General features: G+C 43.7%; 1 protein-coding gene across 1 annotated transcript; it reads right to left on the bottom strand.

The window, feature by feature from the left end:
• Positions 1 to 22,167: 22,167 nt before the first annotated feature.
• F5J12DRAFT_787640 (uncharacterized protein) lies at positions 22,168 to 22,610 on the bottom strand (the record flags this gene model as incomplete). The annotated part of the gene is made up of 2 exons (XM_051743678.1): positions 22,168 to 22,284; positions 22,422 to 22,610. The coding sequence occupies 2 exons, from the start codon at positions 22,608 to 22,610 to the stop codon at positions 22,168 to 22,170; spliced, it is 306 nt and encodes a 101-aa protein (XP_051594186.1).
• Between the last annotated feature and the right edge of the window lie 454 nt (positions 22,611 to 23,064).

The raw sequence follows: 23,064 nt of genomic DNA, 5'->3' as shown, positions 1-23,064 counted from the left end.
CCATTCTCACACTTGCTTAAAGTGCTCAGCCATGCAATTCTGCCTTCCAAATTTGGAGAGGATCCTCACACCCTATGCATTTCTACAGCACTCCATCCATCAGACACTCATTTCACTAAGTCCATCAGATGTGGCTGCCTCTTTGTCAATCATCTCACTTGTCTCATTTTCCAGAGACAGTGGCTATGTGTATCTGCCAGGCATTCCCACCAGCTTCTGTCCTGAAGCCCCCTGGTTCATCCCATTGTTGTCAGCCCCATCTCATCCTGTGCAGCTTGGTCAGCATGTTCTCCTTGTCAGTATGACTTCCAGAAGGACATTCTTTGGTTGCCTCAGGTCTGTCACTCAGTTAGAAAGGTCTTATGTGGTCATTTTGGTCTCCCCAGTTGTTGAAGCATATGGATTGTTCCTCCCTGCTCCCTCACTGTCTTTATTCCAATCTTGTCCATCATTCCTCCTGCATTGTGACAGCTGCAGCATAATCTACTGTTCTCTGCCCTCCCTGATCACATCCATGATGAGTATGACATGCATCTTGCCTTCTTACTGCAAGATCCAGCAGAAGACATCCCCCCTTCTCCTCCTCCTCCATCAGAGCCCCATTCATGAAGTTTTTGTTAACTTCACTGAGAGGATGAAAGGGTGGGAGACATGATCACTTATGCTCCCATTGTCCCACAGACCCCCAACACCCTAGCCCCTTTGATGCCTGACTCATGTCCTTCAATTCTGGAATTAATACTTCCTTGTCTGGAAACACTGTCCATCTGACATGACATCTTTGGATCTATTGATGTCTCCACTGAGATCTGACTTGCATTGCCACCCCCTAATGTGATATCAGTGTGCTCACTCAGTTTCTGACTCTATTTGACTCATTCTGTGATATTTTGACTGTCCTTGACTCATTCATTGCCAATACTTACCAATCTTCTTTGCTTGCTTACTTTTCATTTCTCACTTACTCATCATGATTACTCAGTCCTTACTCATTACTTACCAAGCATTTGTGCCTCATTTACCATAGGCTGCACTCCCCCCACAGTATATAAAACCCCATGTACTTAGCTACAAAAAGAAGCAATCCAGAAGTCACTCAGCAGTCAGTTCAGCTCTCTCAGGCATAACTCATCATTGACAGTTGAGGCTCATTTGGAAGGGTCTATCTACCACCGTTCTCTATCTGAAGTATCATCTGTGCTTGGTCAGCACACATGCTTAGTCATCCATCCACTCCTGCATAACTTGTCATTGACTTGTGCCAGGAGCACATTTTATTGAAATCCATTTTCCAGAATACTTTCAGCTGAACACCTTCACTCTGTTCAGCATCCCCCATCCAGTCATCACTTGCTTGTCTTCTCCTGCATAACTCATCATCAACTTGTGCCAGCAGCACTCTACTTGAAGTCCCCATCCCACATTAGATTTCTTCTGCCCTCCAGGTTCTGCAGAGGCAAACCACCACTTGCTCTTATTTGTCTTTTGTGTTGGTTTTGGTTGGTTTCCACCACCTTTCCACACTTTGACTCACAACAACTCATCAAGCACCTCTGGAAGCTCATTGAGCTCCAGCAAATCTTGTCAATCTCCAACAGGTCATGAGGGTGTCAGTGACAAGGGAGATCCAAGTGACAGAAGAGCCATAGTCAGCAATCACATAAAACAAAAAGGAGATCCAGATCCCACAGTAAGACTACCTTGAAACCCATCCCACCTAACAAGTATGACAGGTCCAATAATTCTCACATGTTCCATCACTTCATCACAGAGGGAATAGCATATGTAGAGGATGGGCACATTGAGACAATGAAGCACACATTCATACTGTTGCATTACCTGACAGGAAAAGCACATGAGTTCTATGTGCATGAGGTATCTGGGGACCCTTACAAGTGGAGGCTGTCCAATTTCTTCACTGAGTTATTCAAATACTGCTTCCCCATCAATTTCCAAATGCATCAGCAAGAAAAACTTCAGTCTTGCTATCAGAAATCCAAGACTGTTAAAAATTACCTTTATGAGCTGAATGAGATCTGGAATATGATTGGAGAGATGAATGAACATACCAAAGTACACAAGTTTTGGTTGGGACTCTGCTGAGAACTACAGCATGACCTATGGAAAGAAAAGTTGAACCCTGAAATCTTGATGCTAAACAAGGTTGTAGCCTCTGCAGAGATACTTGAGATTGTGCAATCAATAACTGGGGACTATGTTCATAAGTTGCAGAGACAGCAAAGTAAAAAGTGTACTGTCAAAAGTGCAGCCATCTTGACTGGTGAAACCAAGACCCAATACAAAGGCAATGGGAACACAAAGGACTCAGCACCCACAATTCCTCTAAGACTGGAGGACAATGCATGAATTGTCCAGATAGGCATAAGCACAATAGCCTGAAGCAAGCAAGGAGGAGCAAGAGTGCCATAAAGCAGAAGGCCTCTGCTTTATCTGCCACAAGTCTGGACACTTCTTGAGGAACTGCCCTGATTGCCATACTGTCTCTACATCCAACAAACCCCCAGGCTGTCAAAGTCACACAACACCCCTGACTTCCTCTTAGGGCAGAGTAGGAGCGGGTTGGGCTGTGGAGTACAGTGGTCAAAGTCCAAAGTGAATCTGCCCACTGGGTGGTGAGATATTCAACAAACAGTGAGTGGAGGGGTATGGAGGAAAGTTTTGGAGACAGAGGTCAGAGTTGGAGGTCAGAGGTTGGATGAGAGGGCATCAGGTTCAGCTAGTGTGCTGCCCCCTTGCATGAGCTCAGCCCTTGTATTTCAGAGGTGGAGTGGACTCAGAGGGAGTGGAGACAAAACTCCAGAGGGAACTGAGAGGGAGTCAAAGGTGGGGACTTTATTTGATATTCATACTGATTACATTGGAGTACTATGTGGCCTTATATACAATGTAGGTCAAGGGCAGTGCAGTGCAGAATGCAAACCAATAAGTGTATAACAGGTCAGCAGTCCCTCTGACACAAGGGATAGAGGGTAGGGATGATGGGGACCTTAACTGAGACAAGGAAACTACTACAATGAGGAAGAGGGTAAATACTGAAGAAGTGGAAGAATGGAGAAAAAACCAACACAAGGGCAGAACCCTATCTGGGATGCAGGGCTGCAAGTCCAACATCCCACTGGGCCAACAAGGCCTTGGAGGAGGCACAGATGAAGGTCTGGCCTCCATGTGACCAGCCTGAGGGTGGAGTTGAGCAGAGTTGGTCAGAACATGGACAGGGGACCTTGGAGAGGTGTCAGGAGGGTTGGAGGAGCACAGGAATGTGTTGGAAGAGGGCAGAGAAGCACAGGAACATGTTGGAAGAGGGTGGAGTAGGTGTTAGGGGCTTATGTCAGTGTCATGGTCATGACACAGGCATTGCAAGTTTTGGAGTGGATGTTGACTTTGGGAATGTTGAGTGCCAGTGTCGATAAGCTGCATCAACTGATCATGACCTTGAGATCTCTGTAAATTTCATTCAAACTCAGGGACCTAGGGTTGAAGAAGAGGAGGACATACAGTGGCTCGAAAAACTGTCTGCATGTTTGTATGTTTTACATTAGTTATGACTAAACACAATAACCCCTAACCCTAGCCCTAAACCATGAGTGTATGAAACAAGGCACTTACTCTTGGCTTTCTATTGGTCCATGAATCAAGTGATTTGGATAGGAATTGATAGAATAGCAGCCATTTGAAAATGACATGTCATGCAGACAGTTTTTTGACTTAAAGTTTTGATTATATATATTGACCCTGGCATGCTGTTATACTGTTACATACATCCATCAAGGGTTCTATTATGTTACCTTTATGTAATGAGTATGATCCAACATATATAAACCCCACCACCCTCTGCTCATTTTCTCATCATCACCATGAAGTCCATTTCCACCTCTCAAAGACAAAACACCATCTCTCTTGCCTCTCTTGGCCTGTCCACTAGGAAGATTGCCTCACAGACTGGTCTAGGGAAGTCTACAGTATCCCAGGTTCTTCAGGAAATCCAACCAGAGAGGTCTGGGCTTCATGGTGGTCACCCTCCAAGCTTTCCTCTACCAACAAGAGAGCTATTGTTCAGCAAATCCTTACTGGCAAGGCCACTCATTTCATCAACTCTATTGTTGATAGTCCTGTTTCTTCTCAGACAGGGATGGCTTTGTCAACTCTCTATACATTTGATCTCTCAACACCACATAAGGAAGACAGATGGTGCCAAAAGGAAATCTATACCCTGACATCACATCTACCACAGCACAAACAGTTGCACTGTCTCTCCAACCTTGTTTTTTTTTTTTTTCAGCCTCTGAAGTGAGCATCTCCACTGATAAATACAGTATTCAAGAGTTGGGATTTGTACTACAACCATCATGTGACTCTCCTCAATCAAAACTCAAGTGTTGCATAGTGAAAAAATGTCATATCCATGACTCTTGGACTCAATCCCAGTCCAGTCCAGACCCTAGCCCCTATCTCCAGTCAAGTCTGGTCCTAGTCCAGCCTAGAAAACCTAACTCCAGGCCTGGGAAGCCCAACTCTGGCCTAAATAACTCAAGTCCAGTATTTTACCCCTATCCAGTCCTCCCAGGTCCATGTCTGGGTCACCCAGACATAACTCTGGTCTGTTTTCCATTGTTTGTACTATATTTAGCTTGGTCTTCTTGTCCAACTCTGCTTACTGTACAAAACCTGTGTCTGACTCTGGTCATGCCAGTCACCCAGACTTTGACTATTAGCCTCAGCACAGCCTCTGTGGCTGTCCACACTTTTGCTAATCATCTTGCTAATAGCTTATTAACAAGTCTGGCTCTATGTTCATTACCCTGGACCAGCCTCATGTATATAACCCCTGTACATACTTTGTAGCACCTCAGTCAGAATATCAACTTAGTATTACCCTCAACTCTGTACTACACTCTGAGTCTACTCAATAGCTAAGGCCAAGCCTTAAGCTATCCCTGGCCCCTGTCCTGGACCTCTGCCCAGCTTGCATAAGGTACAGCACATAAGCTGAGACCAAGGGAGGTAGACCAACCCTGGACCAGCTTCCCCCTGTGCACACTCCAAGACTGGTCAGTTTCCCATGCTCCTGGCCTTAAGTCCAGTCCTCTGGACTTAGCCCCTGACCTCTGGCCTTGACTCCAGTCCAACCAGACTTGGCCCCTGTCTCCCAGCCTTGACTCCAGTCAGCCAGACTTAGCCCCTGTCACCCAGTCTTGAAGCCCAGTCACCCAAAGGTGAACCCATACTTCACAACAAACCATGACATCAATCTCAGTCTCCCCACATGCTACTTTTCAAGATGTGCATCTATGACAAGATCATTATCAATGCATCATCACTGTACTGGTTATGCTTTGGACAACTACCTGATGCACTATGTGGACAAATATTTCCTGGTCTTCATCCTGTGTGATGTAGGAGAGTCAGGTATGAGTGCCAGAAGTGTCATTGCCTCTATGTGGTCTGTCATATAAGATGGGAGCAGTGATCTTTTGTGATCCCTCTACACCTAACTGACTGAACAGGGAGAGGTCTATACATGGCATTATTCTTGCAATCCTATCTCTGCTTCACTGACATCAGCTTTGCACCAGTTGGGAAGCACAGGTTGCATCCTAATCCCACTGTTTTGAGTTCTTGTTTTTGTGCATGTGGGTGCCCATCTCTTGCTCTAAGCTTTGCAACCAATCCATAATCCCACTGTAGCTTCACCCTTGGAGAATCCAATAGTTTGAAGAAGTGATTCCAAGTTAAAGCATGGACCAGATGTTACAGGTAAGCTGCCTTCTGTGTTGTGCTCTCATTTGGTGCTGAGACACAGGTAGTTATTTTACTGCTAAGAAAACCTGTGCATTGAAGGAAGATGGCCATTCCTTCTTCACCTGGGGTCATAATCACCAGCTACTAAGCTATTGAATTAGTATACCCTAACCTGTCCTGTTGTTATATTCCCACAGGAGATTTCTTGTCATACTGCCAAGATTTTCATATAACTTGGGACAGCCACTGGATCACATCAATGGGCTGGTTAATAAGTTGGATGAACCACAGCTTCCATGAAGATTTATGCTTGTAAACTGTACAGATTTTGTATTCATGTATCAAATGACACCAAATTGTTGTTGGACTTGGATTCCATTTCCTATGATAGTTGCTTGTCATGTTTGAGTTTGTGGTCCAGCTATGGTGAGCACATGTCATAGCTGTGCCTTGACCCTGGCCGGACTCAGCCTCATGTTCATTCAGTTTGGCCTTGGCCTCGCCAACCTCATACCTCCAGTTAGTCTAGTGCAGTGAACACTGCTTTGCAGTGTGTGTCACTTCAGTTAAGTTCTGCCCTGTCCCAGTCTCCATTGTCTTTGTCATACATTACTAATATTTGTCTTACCAATCATCTTAGCAATCTTTGTGAGACCAGCATTACTGGTCTCTGTACTATAGTTGTCTCTAGTATATAAGCTCATAGATACTCAGCCTGTACCCCTCAGTCTGAAATCAACTAAGTTACTCCAGTAATCTCACCTCAGCCTTGGACTTGGACTGAGACCCACACAAGGGAATAGCACTGTAGCCTCAGTCACTAAGTCCAACCAGTCCACCCCTCTGTACCTTTGTCTTCCCTCCTGACTCTGGCCCCTCAGCCTTGTGCCCACTTCAGTCTCCAGTCCAGCCTCAACCCAGACAACCATGAACTTGACAGCACAGGTCTAAAACTAGAAGTTACAGTTTGTGAGGAAATTCACCCAGTCCCCAACAAATTGATCAATTGGCCTAGTCCTTGTCATATTCTATGTCTTGTTTCTAGCATTTTGCTCAGCCCAGCCTCAAGCCCAAGGCCAAAGAGAATTGTGCTGTATTCACAGTTGCTAAATACAGGCAGTCCATACCTATAACCCCTGCCCACATCTGCCTCCTCCCAGCTGGCCTTGCAACAGGACCTGCCAATGAAGAAAAACCAGACTTGACACACAAGCAAGACCAACATCTGGCAGGAACTGCTTATTTAGATTATTATATGCATGCATTGCTGTGTGGTTTGCCAATTTACTAGGAAGTGGGGTGTTAAGTGAGAGGGCAGTTGTCATAATAGAGAGAAAATGGTTGGGTCAGAAAAGGGATGGTTAGGTAGGAAATGTTCATTATGGCTGCTGGGTAACTTGCACAGGGGTTGAGTTGCACTTGGACATGAGTCATAAAGACAAAATAGAAAGGCATAGAACTTAGGTAAAGTTTGGCTGTGGATAGCTGAGTGGCATGGCAAAGGACACATATTTGATTCATTTTATACAGGACCATTGTATCTTCCCAATATTTCCTGGTGTGGAAATGTGGGGATTGGCAACATGAAGATTGGTGGCACATCCAATAATAAGGGAGAAGCCAATGCCAGGGTTTACAAGCTCCCCCCCACAATGAAGGATTCCAAATGATCACCATTGGTGGCCTGAAAATAATATCTTCATTTTTCATATACATGTCACACAAATGAGAAGTGGAGGGACTCACAGCAGGCTCAGTAACAACTTGAAAAATAAGCCCTCCTATTTGACCTTTGCTAACAAAAATACAGGTAAGACAGAGGATGATTGTTATTGAAGAAATGGTATCTGACACATCTGATTTTCCTGTGCAATACCCACAAGGATTGGGGATAAAACTTCCACATCTTTACCATGATGCTGAAATGCTGCTTTGATAAGTTTGGCAACAGTATCTTGGACACCTGATGTTTGATATGTTCTGACAGCCATTTCAAGGGTTGCCTACAAATCACCATTCATGTTGTTGGCCTGCAACAAGAAGTACAAGTATTCAAACATGAGGATAGCACCTGCAATTGGGGGTTATGGGTGTCAAATCATGACAAGAGATAAATCACCAATGCCATATGCTGCAATAGATTGCATTGAAGGTTGTTGTGAGGTGGCCAAAGTGGGCATTTGGACAGAAGAGGAGTAATGAGTCATGGTGGGCTATAATGTTGTCAAGTCAGGTGAGCTGTTTATCGCAGAAAGAAAGAAAATAAAACAGACCACCTTAGCAAAGTGTGATGGGACCATGTCAGGCAACATCAATGGGAAACAGGGCCATGAACCAACTGCAAACTTTATCAATAATCATCATATGAATTGAGGGCAAAATGAATACACACATTCTACACCATGTATTAGCATAGGAAAAAATTCTGAAGAATGATGACTAACATGCTGTTGGATGAAATTGGAGATATGAGGGTCAAATTGAAACTCCACACAAATGTTGACCTACGTCCTGGGATAATGTAAAATATAAATGTGGAATGGATACATCAATTGACCTCACCATCTATATATGTAATATGGACAAGATTTTCAAAAATCAGGGACCATGGTCGGAAGGTGGGAGTGAACATGTTCAGAATGCTTCCACCACCCACCATGGCTCCACTCACCTCCTATGCATGCAAGTCCAAAAGGGTGGGGTGAAGATGGTCAGATTGCTTCCACCACCTGCCATGGCTACACTCACCTCCTATGAATGAAAGTCCAAAAGCATGGGAATGAACATGGCCAGAATGCTTCCACCACCTGCCATGGCTCCACTCACCAACTATGAATGCAAGTCCAAAAGGGTGGGAGTGAACATGGTCAGAATGCTTCCACCACCTGCCATGGCTCCACTCACATCCTTTGAATGCAAGTCCATAAGGGTGGGAGTGAACATGGTCAGAATACTTCCACCACCTGCCATTGTTCCTCTCACTCTCTATGAATGCACATCCAAATGGGTGGCAGTGAACATAGTCAGAATGCTTCTGGCACCTTCAGCACTTGATCCCCTCACATGCTATCCACCCAATGCCACAGTCACATTAGTATTCATTATGTCCATTTCTTTTTACAAATTCACACACATTCTGTTGAAAAATCAGCATCTCCTGCATTCCACTCTCTATCTTCTTACATATGGAAACCATCTTGAGAGGTAAAATGCCAGTCCTGCTGGTGTGATCTTGCCCACCCAGTCCTTCATGCACATCTTCAATGTCCTGGCACATATTAGTACATTCTTATCATTCAGCTATATCACTTACTTTGTTCATCAGGAAATTAACACTTTACTATTTTTGACCTTTTTGTGACTTTTTTTTGACCTTTTTGTGACTTTTTTTTGACTTTTTTGTGACTATTGTGACTATTTGTGACTTTTTGAGAAGGAACCTACTATCTGTACTTTTTTTTTTGACCATATACAGCATTTTGAAGAATGAAAAGAGAACAGAATCTATTGAGACAACTAAGTGATGATATATCTAAGCCAAGAAGACTAGAAAATGTCTGAAAATTCAGAGATATTGAGCCATTGGTGTGATGCACACTGTCTGAGAGAAAAATCACAATATCTCTTTGGAACCTCCATCAATTTGAATGTATGTGGTATCTACTGAAAGCTATGAATTAGGTGGTTTGAACAAGACCAAAATCAGCAAGAAAAGTGCAGCCATGCCTGCAGGACATGGGTAATGATAGTAGATTCCTTCCCAAAAAGTCACATTAGTTACAAAAAGTCAAAAATAGTAAAGTGTTATTTTCCTGATGTTATTGCAAACTCTATACACAGTCCTAGGTTCAATTGCTGTGTTGATATGAGGAGCTGCTGCAGTCCTTCACTCAATGCATTTGCTGTGCATGTCAGTATGGTTGCACAATCTGCACCCTCTTCTTGCATTCCTGCAGTCATTTTCTATCAAGTGTGTGCCTTTGCTGGGTGATGGTGAGGATACTGACCAGTGAGTGACAGATAGTCATCAGGTGGATACCTTAACTCTTTCAACCAACTATTGACCTTCACAAGACACTCATTCAGCCTCCTTTTTTCAACATCTGCAGCCAATTCCATTGCATCATTTTCATCTGAAGCATCACCCATGACCTCCAGGAGAGCATCCAACACCAAGGTATCTGTTTTTATCAGCAATACAATTACAGGAACTGGGACAACAACACTGAAATTTAAACACATGAAACAGAGTATAGGATAATTTACACACCATTCCCTGTATCCCACTCATCAAAGAACTTCCTTTCTGCTGCTGTGACCATCCTGTGGCTTTCATTCAAAGGAATGCAAAACCTAAATTCATCACAGACACCATGTCATTTCAGTTAGGGTGTCCAACATAGTGTCCCTACCATATGGCATGGATTCTCTTGTCAAGCTTGGTTGTCTTCACATGATCCATGACGAATTCCTTCATCATGCCAAACTGCTCTTCACTTCTGGCCTCAAATCCATGTGAGTCATGGAATACAAAGCGTGGATTACTCTTAAACACCAGCTCATCCTTGATCTTGTGCTTGCCACGCTGGAAACATTCAACCATTCAACATGTGCTGATTCATAAGTCACCTCACCATTAGTGAACCCTGCACCACAGCAGCATCCACCTGAATATAGCCCAACATGTTGTTAATCTCGAACAAACACCATGAAATATACTCTCCTTCTCTCCTTCTCCATTAAAAATTTCTGGTTGATCCATAGTATTACAGACCCTCTGCAGGATTGTTGTTTTACCTGCATTGGCTCTGCCCATGACCAGAATGTGAAAGTGATCAATGTGATCGATGTGCTCTCTAGCTTTCGCAGGATCTAAGCTAACCATAGGGGATATAGTGGTTGACACTGATGATCAAGGTTCTTAGACTTGTCCCATGACCAGTGAGCAGCAAGTACAATGCTTACCCCCAGCTACTTCTTCAGTGCATGCAGGAACAGGAGTATCTGCACTCTCTTCCAGAAAATATGGAACTGTGGGTTGTGCCTCAATTGGTGCAGGAGCAAGAGCATGTGTACTGATTGACAGAGAATCTGGCCAAGTAACTAAGTACACTAGAGCACCACATAAAGAACATGTGAAGCAACCTTGAGTAGTGGCAGGAATGGGAATGTCCATCCTGCTAGGGCTAGGGCTCGGAGAACATGAGTGAGTGTTTTCAGCCACTGTGTCAGCACAAACATCCCCAATATTGGGTGAGGGAGAGTCAGAGACTTCGACAGGAACCTCACTCAGTGCAGGGACATGGATGTCTGTACTGGCTGGAGGCTGAACAACCCCAACAGGAGCTGGATCTTGTGGAACAGCTGCATTGTCACTCAGAGAAGGCAGCTGCTGAATGCAACACAATGCCTTGAACCATCCGAGAGCTATGAGTAATGAGAAGTCGCAGTTCTTGGAATGTCACAGGAGCAGCAAGTGTATGGTTTGAAACGAAGTTGGACATGTGGAGAGGGCATGAAGTTTAATGCAGCCTGTTGCTGGTCAATATCAATGCCCCTATCAGTAAGTAACCAAGTACAAATGTGTTCTGTTGGTGGCAGCCTCTTCCAACACAAGGAGTACACATTCTGATTCAGAAAATGGTTTGTGTCAAGTCGACACTACTGTTACATTCCCTGATCTATACTGCTCAGGTGTCTGTGGTCATGATTGAGTGTATCGTAAGGAAAGATAGAACTGGACATATTGGAGCCTAAAACTAGATGTTCAGCAAGAGCAATGCATAAGAAACCACAATTAGAAGCATCTAAGGAAATCAAAAGTCAATGGTATGGATGGGGGGGATTTGGATACATCCTGTGTATCCGGTGTAAGCAAAGTGAGTAGGATAGCTAGATAGAATACGAACAGTAAGAAACATTGCGGGGGGGAAGATCATACCACATCACAAGGGGAATTTAGTCAGGCAATGGCAATCTCAATAAAACTTCTCCACTTCCACGAAGACACACACTCTTCCAAATTGGCCTTTAGATTGATGAAACTATGCAGAGGAAACCATGATTCAAGCATACTCTGTCATTTGTGTCCACAAGACATGGCTGTGGAGGCAGGTGAAGCTCTGACAACATTGCCTACAGGGGAGGATGCAGCTGGGGCCAAGGTCGACATGGCAGGAAGTGATGAACTGCTTGCCGATGCAGAAGGCTCAACAATGAGCATTGTCCCAGATAAAAATAACAGCACAGACCGTGCAGATGAGGGCAAGAATCATTTCCAGATACACTGATTATTGTCTGCTCCAGGCCATACTTTGTTGCTCATGAAGAGACACAAAGAATTGGGAGGGCTCTGCCTTTCCTCAGCTCCTTCATATTGCACAGAGGACAGGCTACAGTATGAAGAGCAAAGACAAGAGCACTTGCCTTATAACTTGAGTTAGCAAGTAGGTTTTGGGTAGAGTTTTTAGAGGCTCTTGTTCTTGGTAGAACAGTAGAATGAATATAGAATTTGATAAGTAACCAGGGTCAAAATCCCTGAGTTTATATACATGTTTCCATACACACAGACCAGTAACATATATGGAAACCGTTACTATGTATAGTAAGGAATAGCAGGGAATGCTATGGAATATGACACAATGAGTGATGTCATTATGATGTCACTGTGGAGCTGATTGCTAAGGCAAGTCATGTGATATAACACATGTATCAAAACATGTATGTCTAGATGAATCTAGACATCAGATATATTATGATATTTCCAACACTCCCCCTTGCTCTAGAATGGTAGGTTAACCAAACTAATCGATGAGCAATTACTTTCAAATTTTTGCCAAGTCAAAGACTTTGTAAGACCATCAGCTTTTTGTTTGTCAGTTTGAAGGTATTCAATATGAAACAAACCATCTTGTATGCATTCACACACATAATGCCATTGGATGTCAATGTGTTTGGAGTGTCCATCTGAGACTGGATTCTCAGCAATAAAGGGAGCACCCATATTGTCACAATATAATATGGTCTTGTCTGTTTTGAGATGAAGTTCATCAAATAGCATATGAAGCCATTTGATTTGACAAGCAGCATCACAGAGAGCCATATATTCAGCTTCTGTAGAGGAGAGTGCAACAGTCTTCTGTTTTTGTGATTGCCAAGAAATGAGGGAAGTGCCAAGGAACATGGCAAAACTGGTTGTGGAATGACATGTGTCTTTATTTGAAGCCCAATTGGAATCTGCAAATCCAAAAATTCATGACTCAAGTCCAGAATAATAAAGCACTATTTTTGGAGTGGATGCAACATAGTGAACTATGTGCAAGGCTTTATTTTGGTGATCCTCAGTGGGATTTGCCATATATTGAGACATGTGGATTACTGCAAAGGCAATATCTGGACAAGTTCTGAGTGCCATATATTGAGACATGTGGATTACTGCAAAGGCAATATCTGGACAAGTTCTGAGTGCCATATAGAGTAAAGACCCTATAATTGACTGGTACTGGGAGCAAAGTTGGGAAGTTGCTTGATATGAAGAAGGGGCTTTTTCTGGTTGAAATCCTGAGGGAAGTGGAGTGTGAACATTTTGAGCAGTCTCCATCCCAAAATGTTTAATGACCTTTTTCACATAGGGAATTTGATCAAGATAGAGCGCTTTCTTTGATTGATCTCAGTGAATTTGAATTCTGAGATATTCTTTAACTTCCCCAAGATCACAGGATTCCCATTTCTTCATGAATTCTTCTTTCTTGGCTTTCAGAAGATGTTTGTCCAATCCTAAAAATAAACCATCATTGACATAGACAAGGAAAATGACAATGCCAGCTTTGGAAGAATAGATATAAATTCCAGCATCCACTTTTGAGCAAATATAGCCCATGCAAAGTAGAGATGCATGTAAGGCTTTATTCCATGCAAGTGCTGCTTGTTTCAAGCCATAGAGGGCTCAAAGCAGCTGATAGACCTTGTGCTCTTGACCTGAAACTTTGAAACCTTCTGGTTGCTCCATATATATTTCTTCATCAAGGTTGCCATGAAGAAAGGCAGTTTTGACATCCAGGGCTTCCATTTCCCAATTTCTTTGGGCAGCAAAAGCTAGTAAGATTCATACAGTTTTGAATTGAGCCACTGGAGAGAAGGTATCTTCAAAGTCAGTACCAAATTCTTGTGTAAAGCCTTTTGCCACAAGATGAGCTTTGTAGTGACCATTGCTTTTGATAGCAAAAACCCATTGACACTTGACTGGTTTCCAATCTCTGGGAGGATCCACCAATGTCCATACTTGTCTTTCTTCAATTGATTTTAATTCATCCTTCATGGCATCAAACCATTTCTTTTGCAAATCAGGAGATAATTTTAGAACATCTTTATAATGTTCTGGTGATTCTTTAATGTGAGCAGTGAGTGCAAATTCAAAAGGGTGCATCCAGTTTCTTGATCTGGCATTCCTTTTGGAGATTCAGGAAGTGGAGTTAAGGAGATAAAGGAGAAGTAGGAGTAGTTCCTTGTGGATGTTCAGTCCACTGTCTAGGAACCTGAGGAGATACCAAAGTTGGTGGCAAGACCAGTGAAGGTGGTCTGTGCTCCTCATCATATTGTCTTCTAGCTTCTTCTCATTCCCTAATATTATGCTCAGCATTTCAAATCCATTGTTGAGCCTGATTGTGGTTTTGTTGGATATCCTTTTCTATTTGAACAGGAGGTCTATCTCCATAAATGTTTCCAGGATGGGAAACAGGGATAAAACAATATTTTGGACATGGTTCTTGGTCTTTGGATTGTTGTGGCTGAGCTCTCCAAACATTTCAGGAGTCACCAGGAATAGAATAAGGAGTATGAGGATGACAAAGAACTCGAGGGTCAACTGATGGTGCATCAGCGGGTGCTCTTCTGATTGGTTGATTAGAACCAGAAGCTCTAGGCTGGTCCACAGCTTTTCCCTGCTGTGGGTTAGATGATGTGGATGGACAAGGTGGTTGCCAGTGATGAGGCAGCAATTGGATCTGATCAGGATCTGGTAATGAATGAAGGCTTTCAGAGTTGGATGAATCAGATGATTCAGATGATGAGTCGCTTTCAGAACTGGGGTCAAAGGTATCAGTCTTTTTAGAATCTGAGAAAAAAGGAAAGGAGTCTTCTACAAATTTTGCTGTACAAGAAAGAATGATCTTCTGACCATTTATGAATCTATATCCTTTAGTATTTGGTTCATATCCCAAAAATACCATTTCAACAGTGTGTGGTTCCAATTTGTCTTTTTGTTGTTCTTTGGGAACCCATACAAAGGCTTTGCAGCCAAAGGTGCAGAAATAAGTGATATCAGGAACTTTTCCTAAGAATAGTTCCACTGGAGTCTTGAATAAGATCCATTTTAATGGAGTGCAATTGTACACATGGAGTGCACAGTCAAAAGCAAAGTTCCAGAAGTGTTTTGGAACACATGCATGATGCTGAATAGTACTGGCTTTCTCAGAAATGGTTCGATTAAAGCATTCTGCATGACCATTTTGTTGTGGATGATTGGTGATCAACAATTGATGAGTAATACCATGTGTAGAAAGGAGTGCTTTAAAAGTAGAACCCATAAATTCTCCCCCTCAATCCAAACAGAGTGCAAGAAGATGGTAACTGGTCTGCTTCTGGGCAGAGACCATCCAATTGGCAAAAGCAGTGTAAGTGTCAGATTTGTTGCAGAGATAAAGACAGAAGCCAAAAGAGGAATAATCATCCAAGAGAGTAAGGATGTAGGTGGAGCAGAAATAGGATTCCACAGGTAACACTAGAAGATCACCATGAACTAATTTGGGAGGTTTGGTAGCACATTTCCAAGAAGGTTTAAAAGCTTCAGATGAAAGTTTGCCCTGAGCGCAACCTTCACAAGAGGTAGGCTCCCCCTGTATTTGTAATGTAGGAAGACCCAATCACTGGAGATGGCAAAGAATAATATTGGTAGGATGGCAAAGCCAATTATGCCATAAAAGGGTCAGCAATGTCCTAACCAGAGGGCAAAGGACTGCATATGCAGTGGTAGGTGGAAGTGGTATGCCCACAAACCAGTGTAACAGTGAAGTTGGAGAGGCTAAGCATGCCTCTAAGACAATCTGGCCATCTGGTGCTTGGATCACCTCGTTGGTAAGTGTCACTGTGCTGTGATACCTGTTTTTCAACAGTGCATTTCTCAAACATAGTCTCTTTGAGAACAAAGGACTGTAGACTACATTATGGAGGGGTAAATTCTGCCCATTTTCAAGGCAAATAACCACTGTTCCTTCACCAAGTAATTGGACTCAACTTAACCCAGCAGTTGATGCAAGGGAAGGAGTTTTAAAAGCTTGAAAAGTGAAGAAATCAGTTTTAAAAGGAGTCACATGATGTGAAGCTCCAGAATCCAACATCCAAATTGACTCATCCTTTGGTAAGTTCTTAAATGATGCATGCACACCCAAGGGGTAGCAGTCAAAAGCATTGTATGCATTCCTATTGAATTCACCAGGGAAATATCCCAAAGCTGATTCATTGGGGTCATACTTGATATCTGGATTATGCTGAATACAGAAAGGTTTACATGGCACTGGAGTAGGCACAGATTCATAAAATGTCTGTAAAGCCATAGGGTGGTTTTTCTTTAATACTCGGACAGATCTTCGGTTGCGATGATCATGTCCTTGAACATCTCCAGCAATGTGACTAGCATGCCTGTCTGCCTGCAGAGATGTCCCACCATTTCTCTCAACATTCCCAATCACCACCATGTTCTCATGAGCCAAAATGGGATCTGCCACTCAATTTGAGGGCGAGCTGGGACTACAAGGACATATCCTGTCCTTCCCAATAACAGGAAGGGGAATCTGCCTCTGATGAGAGTTTGAACTCTCCCATTCCCAGGGTTCCTGTAGGGGTGAGACCACTCAGTGTAAAGCAAGGGCTGCTCAGCAACAAATAGAACATGTGCAAGGTGAATCAGTTTGTGGGATGTTGACATGAATCTTGACTGACTCAACTAGATCTAATTGATGGTTCTGAATTTCTTCAAGATACCAAGACACTAGTTGGCCTGTGGAGGCATCTACTGGGAGATTGGGAGTAAGCTTGACCAATTCCATAGCAGTAGTTATATCTTGGTGAGTAAGGTCTGGATCATATGCCATTGTTTCACCAATGACATGTGAACCAATATAGGTGTTAAGGTTGTTAGAATATACATTCTCAACTGGAGCAGGTTGCTTGGGAGAAAGTTCAGGAGTAGTTTTGTGAGGGATTTCAATAGCAGTTATATCGAACTCATCTGCAGCATATTCATATTGTTGATAGTCAGGGATTTCTTCAATATAAGCAGATTCAACATTTTCCACTCCCTCGACTTCAACATTGTTGGCATGGGCTTTGCCCTTGCCACATCTATGGTTTTGTCCTCAGCCACGGCCTGAGGAACTGGACTGTTGTTGTTGCTGCTGTGGGTAAGGTGTAAAACCACCATGTCCACGATGATTTCCTCTGCAATTTCCACAACCTCTGCATCCTCTGTGGAATGATCCAGAACTGCCAGAAGAACCACCTCCATGGTGATCCTGTGTATTGTGCCCACCATGGCAAATTTGACAAAGCAGTGGCTTATTCATGCAAGCAAGAACAGAATTTGACTCTTACTTGACAGTAGTAGTGCCTGAGGTAGAAGGTTTCTCCTGCTGAGGAAGCAGGGACTTTCTGGATTTATGACTCCAGACTTCCATCATGTGAGGTATGACAGTATCAGCAGATAATTGTGCAGCAGCAATAGAGGAAAGGATATTGATGGGTGCCTGTTCCCAGGCTTGGGACATGGAATGGATGAGGATGAGGGCTTTCATTTTATCATTGAGATCTATGCCCTGGCCTTGAATAGTGGCTATAATCATGGTGATCTTGGAGATCTTCAACATGATGTCATCCTTAGGTTTGATCTGAATACAGATCAACCTTTGAAATTCCATGAAAGTTGCCATGGTGGAAGGTTCGCCATATTTGGACTTGAGTTCATCCCACTTTTTTTTGGAAGTGTCCTTCCCATCAATAGACATTGCGATCATTGGATCGCAGTATAGCATAATGATTCCTTGTGCACAAGTATCAGAGATGTGCCAAGGTTCCTGCTGCATGACATCAGTGGGTAAAGGTTTTGCACCACTGACAATATTCATAATGCTGAGTGTTTGCATATAGGCTTTCATAAGAACAAACCAAGAGGCATAATTGACTCCGTTGAGTTTCAGAATCTGTTTGGACAATCCTTCAGACATCTTCAGAAGTCCATTAGCAAGTGTTTGAAAAGGAATGACTTGACAGGATGAGTCAAATGTGATGGGGGATTTAATAAATGATCCACTTGGCATTTTGGTCTGTGAGCAGAAGCTCTAGCAGATTGGGACTTGCAATTACAATGAGGTTTGGGAATATGTGGACAAGGATTTCGCCATTCCTTTATGATAGAAGTGCCTCTCTCTGTGAATCTCTGTAAGGAAATGCAAGAGTTGTTTCTTTCAAGGAGATCAAATTCTAAGGGACCAAAATAGTGGTACCTGAAGAAACTCCATGCCATGTCATGTAGCAGAAGACCATTCCTTGTGAACCCTAAAAAAGGTTTGGCACAACTATATGGAAAAGGAAAACAGATTTGATGATGGCAAGATCCAATACATCCATATCATACAATTATTTCAAATGAAGAATATGAGTCCCCAATGATACAACTATCAGTTGCCTTGTGGTAACACCCTCCAGATGCATATGGTACATCTGCTGTACTGGGAAGAGGATAGGAGTGCATGAGTGGCACAAGAGCTGTAGCATAAACTCTGCAGCTTCATGGCTGAGCAAGATAGTTGAAATCACCTTTCTCCATGGTATGTTCGAGATCTCAAAGAACATCCTCCAAGGATGGCCAGTAAGCATATTCTCATCTACTGGTTGCTGTAATCCATCCAAGATGGTGATTAGCAGTTGAGTATCTTCCAACTGTACCCATATCTCCTTGTAACTTAAACTCTCAGCAGAAGGCAAAGAGTTTCTCATCAAATCTATCTCCACCAATTCATCTTTCGTGGAACCACCTAGGGATGCACCAGATGTCTGTGGTGCCATCAGCCCAAATTCCTTGGAAATGGCACTCAAGATGTTTGAGCCAAACCCGAAGAGGCAGGATGATCCCACACAACTTGGGACCAAAGAGGATGTGGGCATTATAGGTGACATAGACGAAGGTGTCATGAGTAACCATGAAGGCAGGGATGGAGAAGAGCAAAGGATCTTCATAAGTCACTGAGGGAAGATCACAGCCATTCCAGTTAGCAATGGCATGAGGAGAGGAAAAATGGGAAAGTTTAGGAGCAAAGTCAGTGAAATAGCCATGATATGTGACATGAATTCTGGGAGAGAAATACAGTGAGTCAAAGCCAGGAAAGTGGGCATGAGGTGCCATGCTGTTTCCATGACTGACAATGGAACCAAGTAGGTTGCCATTTGAAGAACACCATGGAAGAAGGGACAGCTTCACACCACAAGCTACAGTCTCATACATACAGCATCTCCATAAACTCTATGATCTCTTTAACTGCATACTTCCTCCATTTAGCCCCCTCATACATTCCATCATGGTGTTCAGCGACTTGAGTTTCCAGATGTTTAGCAATGACCAATGACATACTTTTTAGAGTAAATTAGTTCCCATAATTAAGCAAAGAATGGCACTGTCACACACCAAAGGTGTTTGGTGAGGTGGACATGGATACAGCTGATGAATGGAGATGAAGACCATAGCCCTCATGCGAAGAAGGACAGCCAGCAATGTTGGCAGTCATCCCTCACACAAGAACAGGTTGTCAGTGCCAAAGAAAAAGGAGGAGGCAAGTTAAGTGCCAATAAAATTCTTAAGTGCCCATGTACGGCATTCTGGTTTTTGACATATCTCCACTGTTTCCGCAGATACCAAGACCATTCCCACACTCGCTTGTAGTGCTCAGCCACACAATCCTACTGTCCAAAATTGGAAAGGATTTGTGCACTCCACATGTTGCTACAGCACTCCCTCCAAAAGACACTCATTTCACTAATTCTTCTGATATGGCCACCTCCACATCAATCATTTCACTTGTCCCCTTTGCTAGGGACCATGGCTACATATATCTACCAGGAGTTCCTACCAGCTTCCATCCTGAAGCATCCTGGTACATCCCACCCTTGTCTGTGCCCTCTCAGCCCATCCAGCTTGGACAGCATGTTCTTTTTGTCAGTATGACCTCTAGGAGGACATTCTTTGGTTGCCTCAGGTCTGTCATTTGCTTGGAAAGGTCTTATGTGGTCATTTCAGTCTCTCCAGTCCAAGAAGCATATGGATCCTTCCTCCCTGCTCCCTGCAATGTCTTCATACCAGTCTCATCCATCATTCTTCCAAGATTGTGACAGCTACAGTATAATCTACTGTTCTCCACTCTCCCTGATCACATCCATGACAAGTATGATGCACATCTTGCCTCCTTGTTGCAAGATACAGCAGAAGACACTCCCCCTTCATCCTCTCTTCCAACAGAGCCTCATTCATGAAGTTTTTATTTGCTTCACTGAGAGGATGGTTTGGGGGGGAAAGTTGTGATCCCCTATGCTCCTGTCACCCCACAGACCCCCAAAGCTTGACCCCTGTTGACATCTGACTCACCCTGTCCACTTTTGGATGTACTATATTGGCATCAGATCAGCACTGCCTCTCTGTCATCCCACTTTGGCCTAGAAGTGACCTCTTTGAGATGTGACATGCACAGCCTCCCCCTAATGCAATTCCAGTGTGCTTTCCCAGTTCCTGGCATTACTTGACTCATACTTTGATGTTTTGACTGTCTTTGACTCACCTATTGCAGATACTTACCAATCTTTTGACTTTGCTTACTGATTCTTCACTTTTTTGGCTTGCTAATCCTTACCAATGCTTACCAATGCTTTCCAAGATGATTACCCATCACTTACATTCCTTACTCATCAGTTACCAATCACTTTCCAAGTGTTTGCACCTTGTTTTCCAAGGGCAACACCCCTGTACTGTATATAAATCACTGTACTTAGATAGCAAAAAGGGAGAAGACATCAGAGAGCCCCTCTTGCTCACATTTTATCATCACTCAGTAATTCATTCAGCAGCTTCAATAGTTGAGACTTTATTAAGGGTCTAACTATTGTCTACTTTGCTTATCCTTGTCTATCATCAATATACTTTTCTCTAAGCCCTCCCTGAGCTCAGTGCAGCTTAGGACATCGAATTAAGTCACCATCTATCCTTCTGTAGGCTGACAGCAGTCTACCCTATTTCTTTCTCTTGCATTCCTGAAATAGCACCTAGAATATATGCCTGCAATGTTGCAGGCCACTACCGCTGCCCTTGTAATATCATAATGGTGGCATGGCACCCCTCAAGTACCATTGTCATAGTCCAGCAAGCCTCTACCGCATATGTAACTTGTACTGCACAATGTCACTGTTATAGATTATGTAGAACTAGCATCCTGTGTCCTAGATTTTGCATGAGGTGCTTGCTACTAGTCTTGCTGCAAGGTGGTGGATTTGGGGTAGGCCATTGAATGTTCCAGCCAGTTAGTGGAAGTTTGACGAACTTGCACAACCCAAAGGGGCCATGTTTTGTGAAGTGGGGTGTAGTCAACAGGGCTAATCTGGCATGAGCCAGATTGGACAGAAAGTAGCCAGTGTCATGGTGGGCATCACTGCAGAAATGACCTTTCATGTGAGACTAATTGACTTGGTGTGGTCGCCGTTACCATCTATGGCCAAAGCTTTCAGCCACCTTTCAGTAATTACAGCTCCATCCCCTGCAGGTGAAGTTTCCACCCACAGCCCTGGTGAGATGGTGGTCAACCTGTTCCTGTCAGTAGGCTGATTCTCATAGTTACCCTTTCCTTCTCCTGACCTATCTCGCTCATCTTGCGATCTTGTGTTTTGTCTTGTTTGCCATGATTTTCTCTGTATGATAGGATGTGCACCATTTACTCCGTAATTCATCCAGGCTGCAGTCGCCACATCAGTAAGCAGATAGATGGTTTAAATCTGTCACTGACTGGTTTTGACCATGATCCCACCATTCCCTGCCCCCCTGATGTGTAGCCTTTCTTCACCATTTCACTCTCGCTGTGCTATGTCCATCCAGTGTCTGTCTTCTGGCTAATCTCCCATGTTTACTTGAGGTCTCTTGCAGACATCCCCAGAGACCGCCCCCCTGCATGACCTTGACAATGATCCATCTGCCTACTACTTTACACTATGGACAGGCAGGTGTGACACGGTCAAGTTGTGGTCATCCCTGTATCTTGAGCTAGCAAGCAGCTCTGCTAGGTCAGTAGTGGCTCAGACATGGCATAGTTGTCGATGGACCTCTCACAAGCAAAAAACTTCCATGTTGTCATGATCGACCAGTTGGACATTCTGTACCTCAGAACTGAACAGTGATTTGTGTGTCTTCTTGATCCATGTTGCATACTCTTGCTGATGTACCTGCACAGCAGATGTGAGAGGCATATCACATTCACCCCTAAATGTGTTCCTCCTCTCCCTCCTAAGCTTGCTGTGTCAATCATGCCCCGGCGACCTTTGCAAGAGCCTCTCCGAAGCCAGTGCCAATATTGACTCACTCCCAGACCCTCTGGCAGTGTCCTCATCAGTAGGTATGACTTTACTACCCAACAACCCTCTGAGTGCAGAGTCGCAGTCACCTTCCTCCTTGCCAATGCAGAAAGGAACAAGGACAGCACCTCCAAGCCCTTCACATTCTGGACTGGTGCAACCATCATGTCCATATCTTTCACTTGTGCTCTCCACATCCTGGTATACAACACACTTGTCTCATCACCTCATCCACCCTGATCTTCCCATTGCCACACATCTCACTCAGTTCCTCTTGTCGAGTACAATTCATCATTGCTCTCACCATCACCCATCTCTCCTCATTCACCAGTGTTCTCAGACAGTGGAGCAGACACACATAAGCTTCATCACCAGCATTGCATGTCTTCACCTGCATGCTCAGAAAGTATCACCTCATCAGCCAGAATGCAGAGTAGAATGGAGGGGAAGATTGGGATTGCAGGGCCATGGGTGTGGAGGTGGACACAGAAAGAGTAACTTCATGAGTATGAGCAATGGTGAGGATGAAGAGGGTGACAGTGAGAGCAACTGACAGGATATAATTGTTACTTGCCCTGGGCGAGAGGAGATGCGGCTTGCACTGACCATTTGTGTTGAGGATGTGGGCTCAATGGGGGATGTTGAGGATGA

Source organism: Pisolithus orientalis (genome assembly GCF_024613125.1).
Source record: "Pisolithus orientalis strain OTSU chromosome Unknown F5J12scaffold_133, whole genome shotgun sequence".
Lineage (NCBI taxonomy): Eukaryota > Fungi > Basidiomycota > Agaricomycetes > Boletales > Pisolithaceae > Pisolithus > Pisolithus orientalis.
Note: the sequence above shows the minus strand (reverse complement) of the source record. Positions and strands in the feature narration are given on the sequence as shown.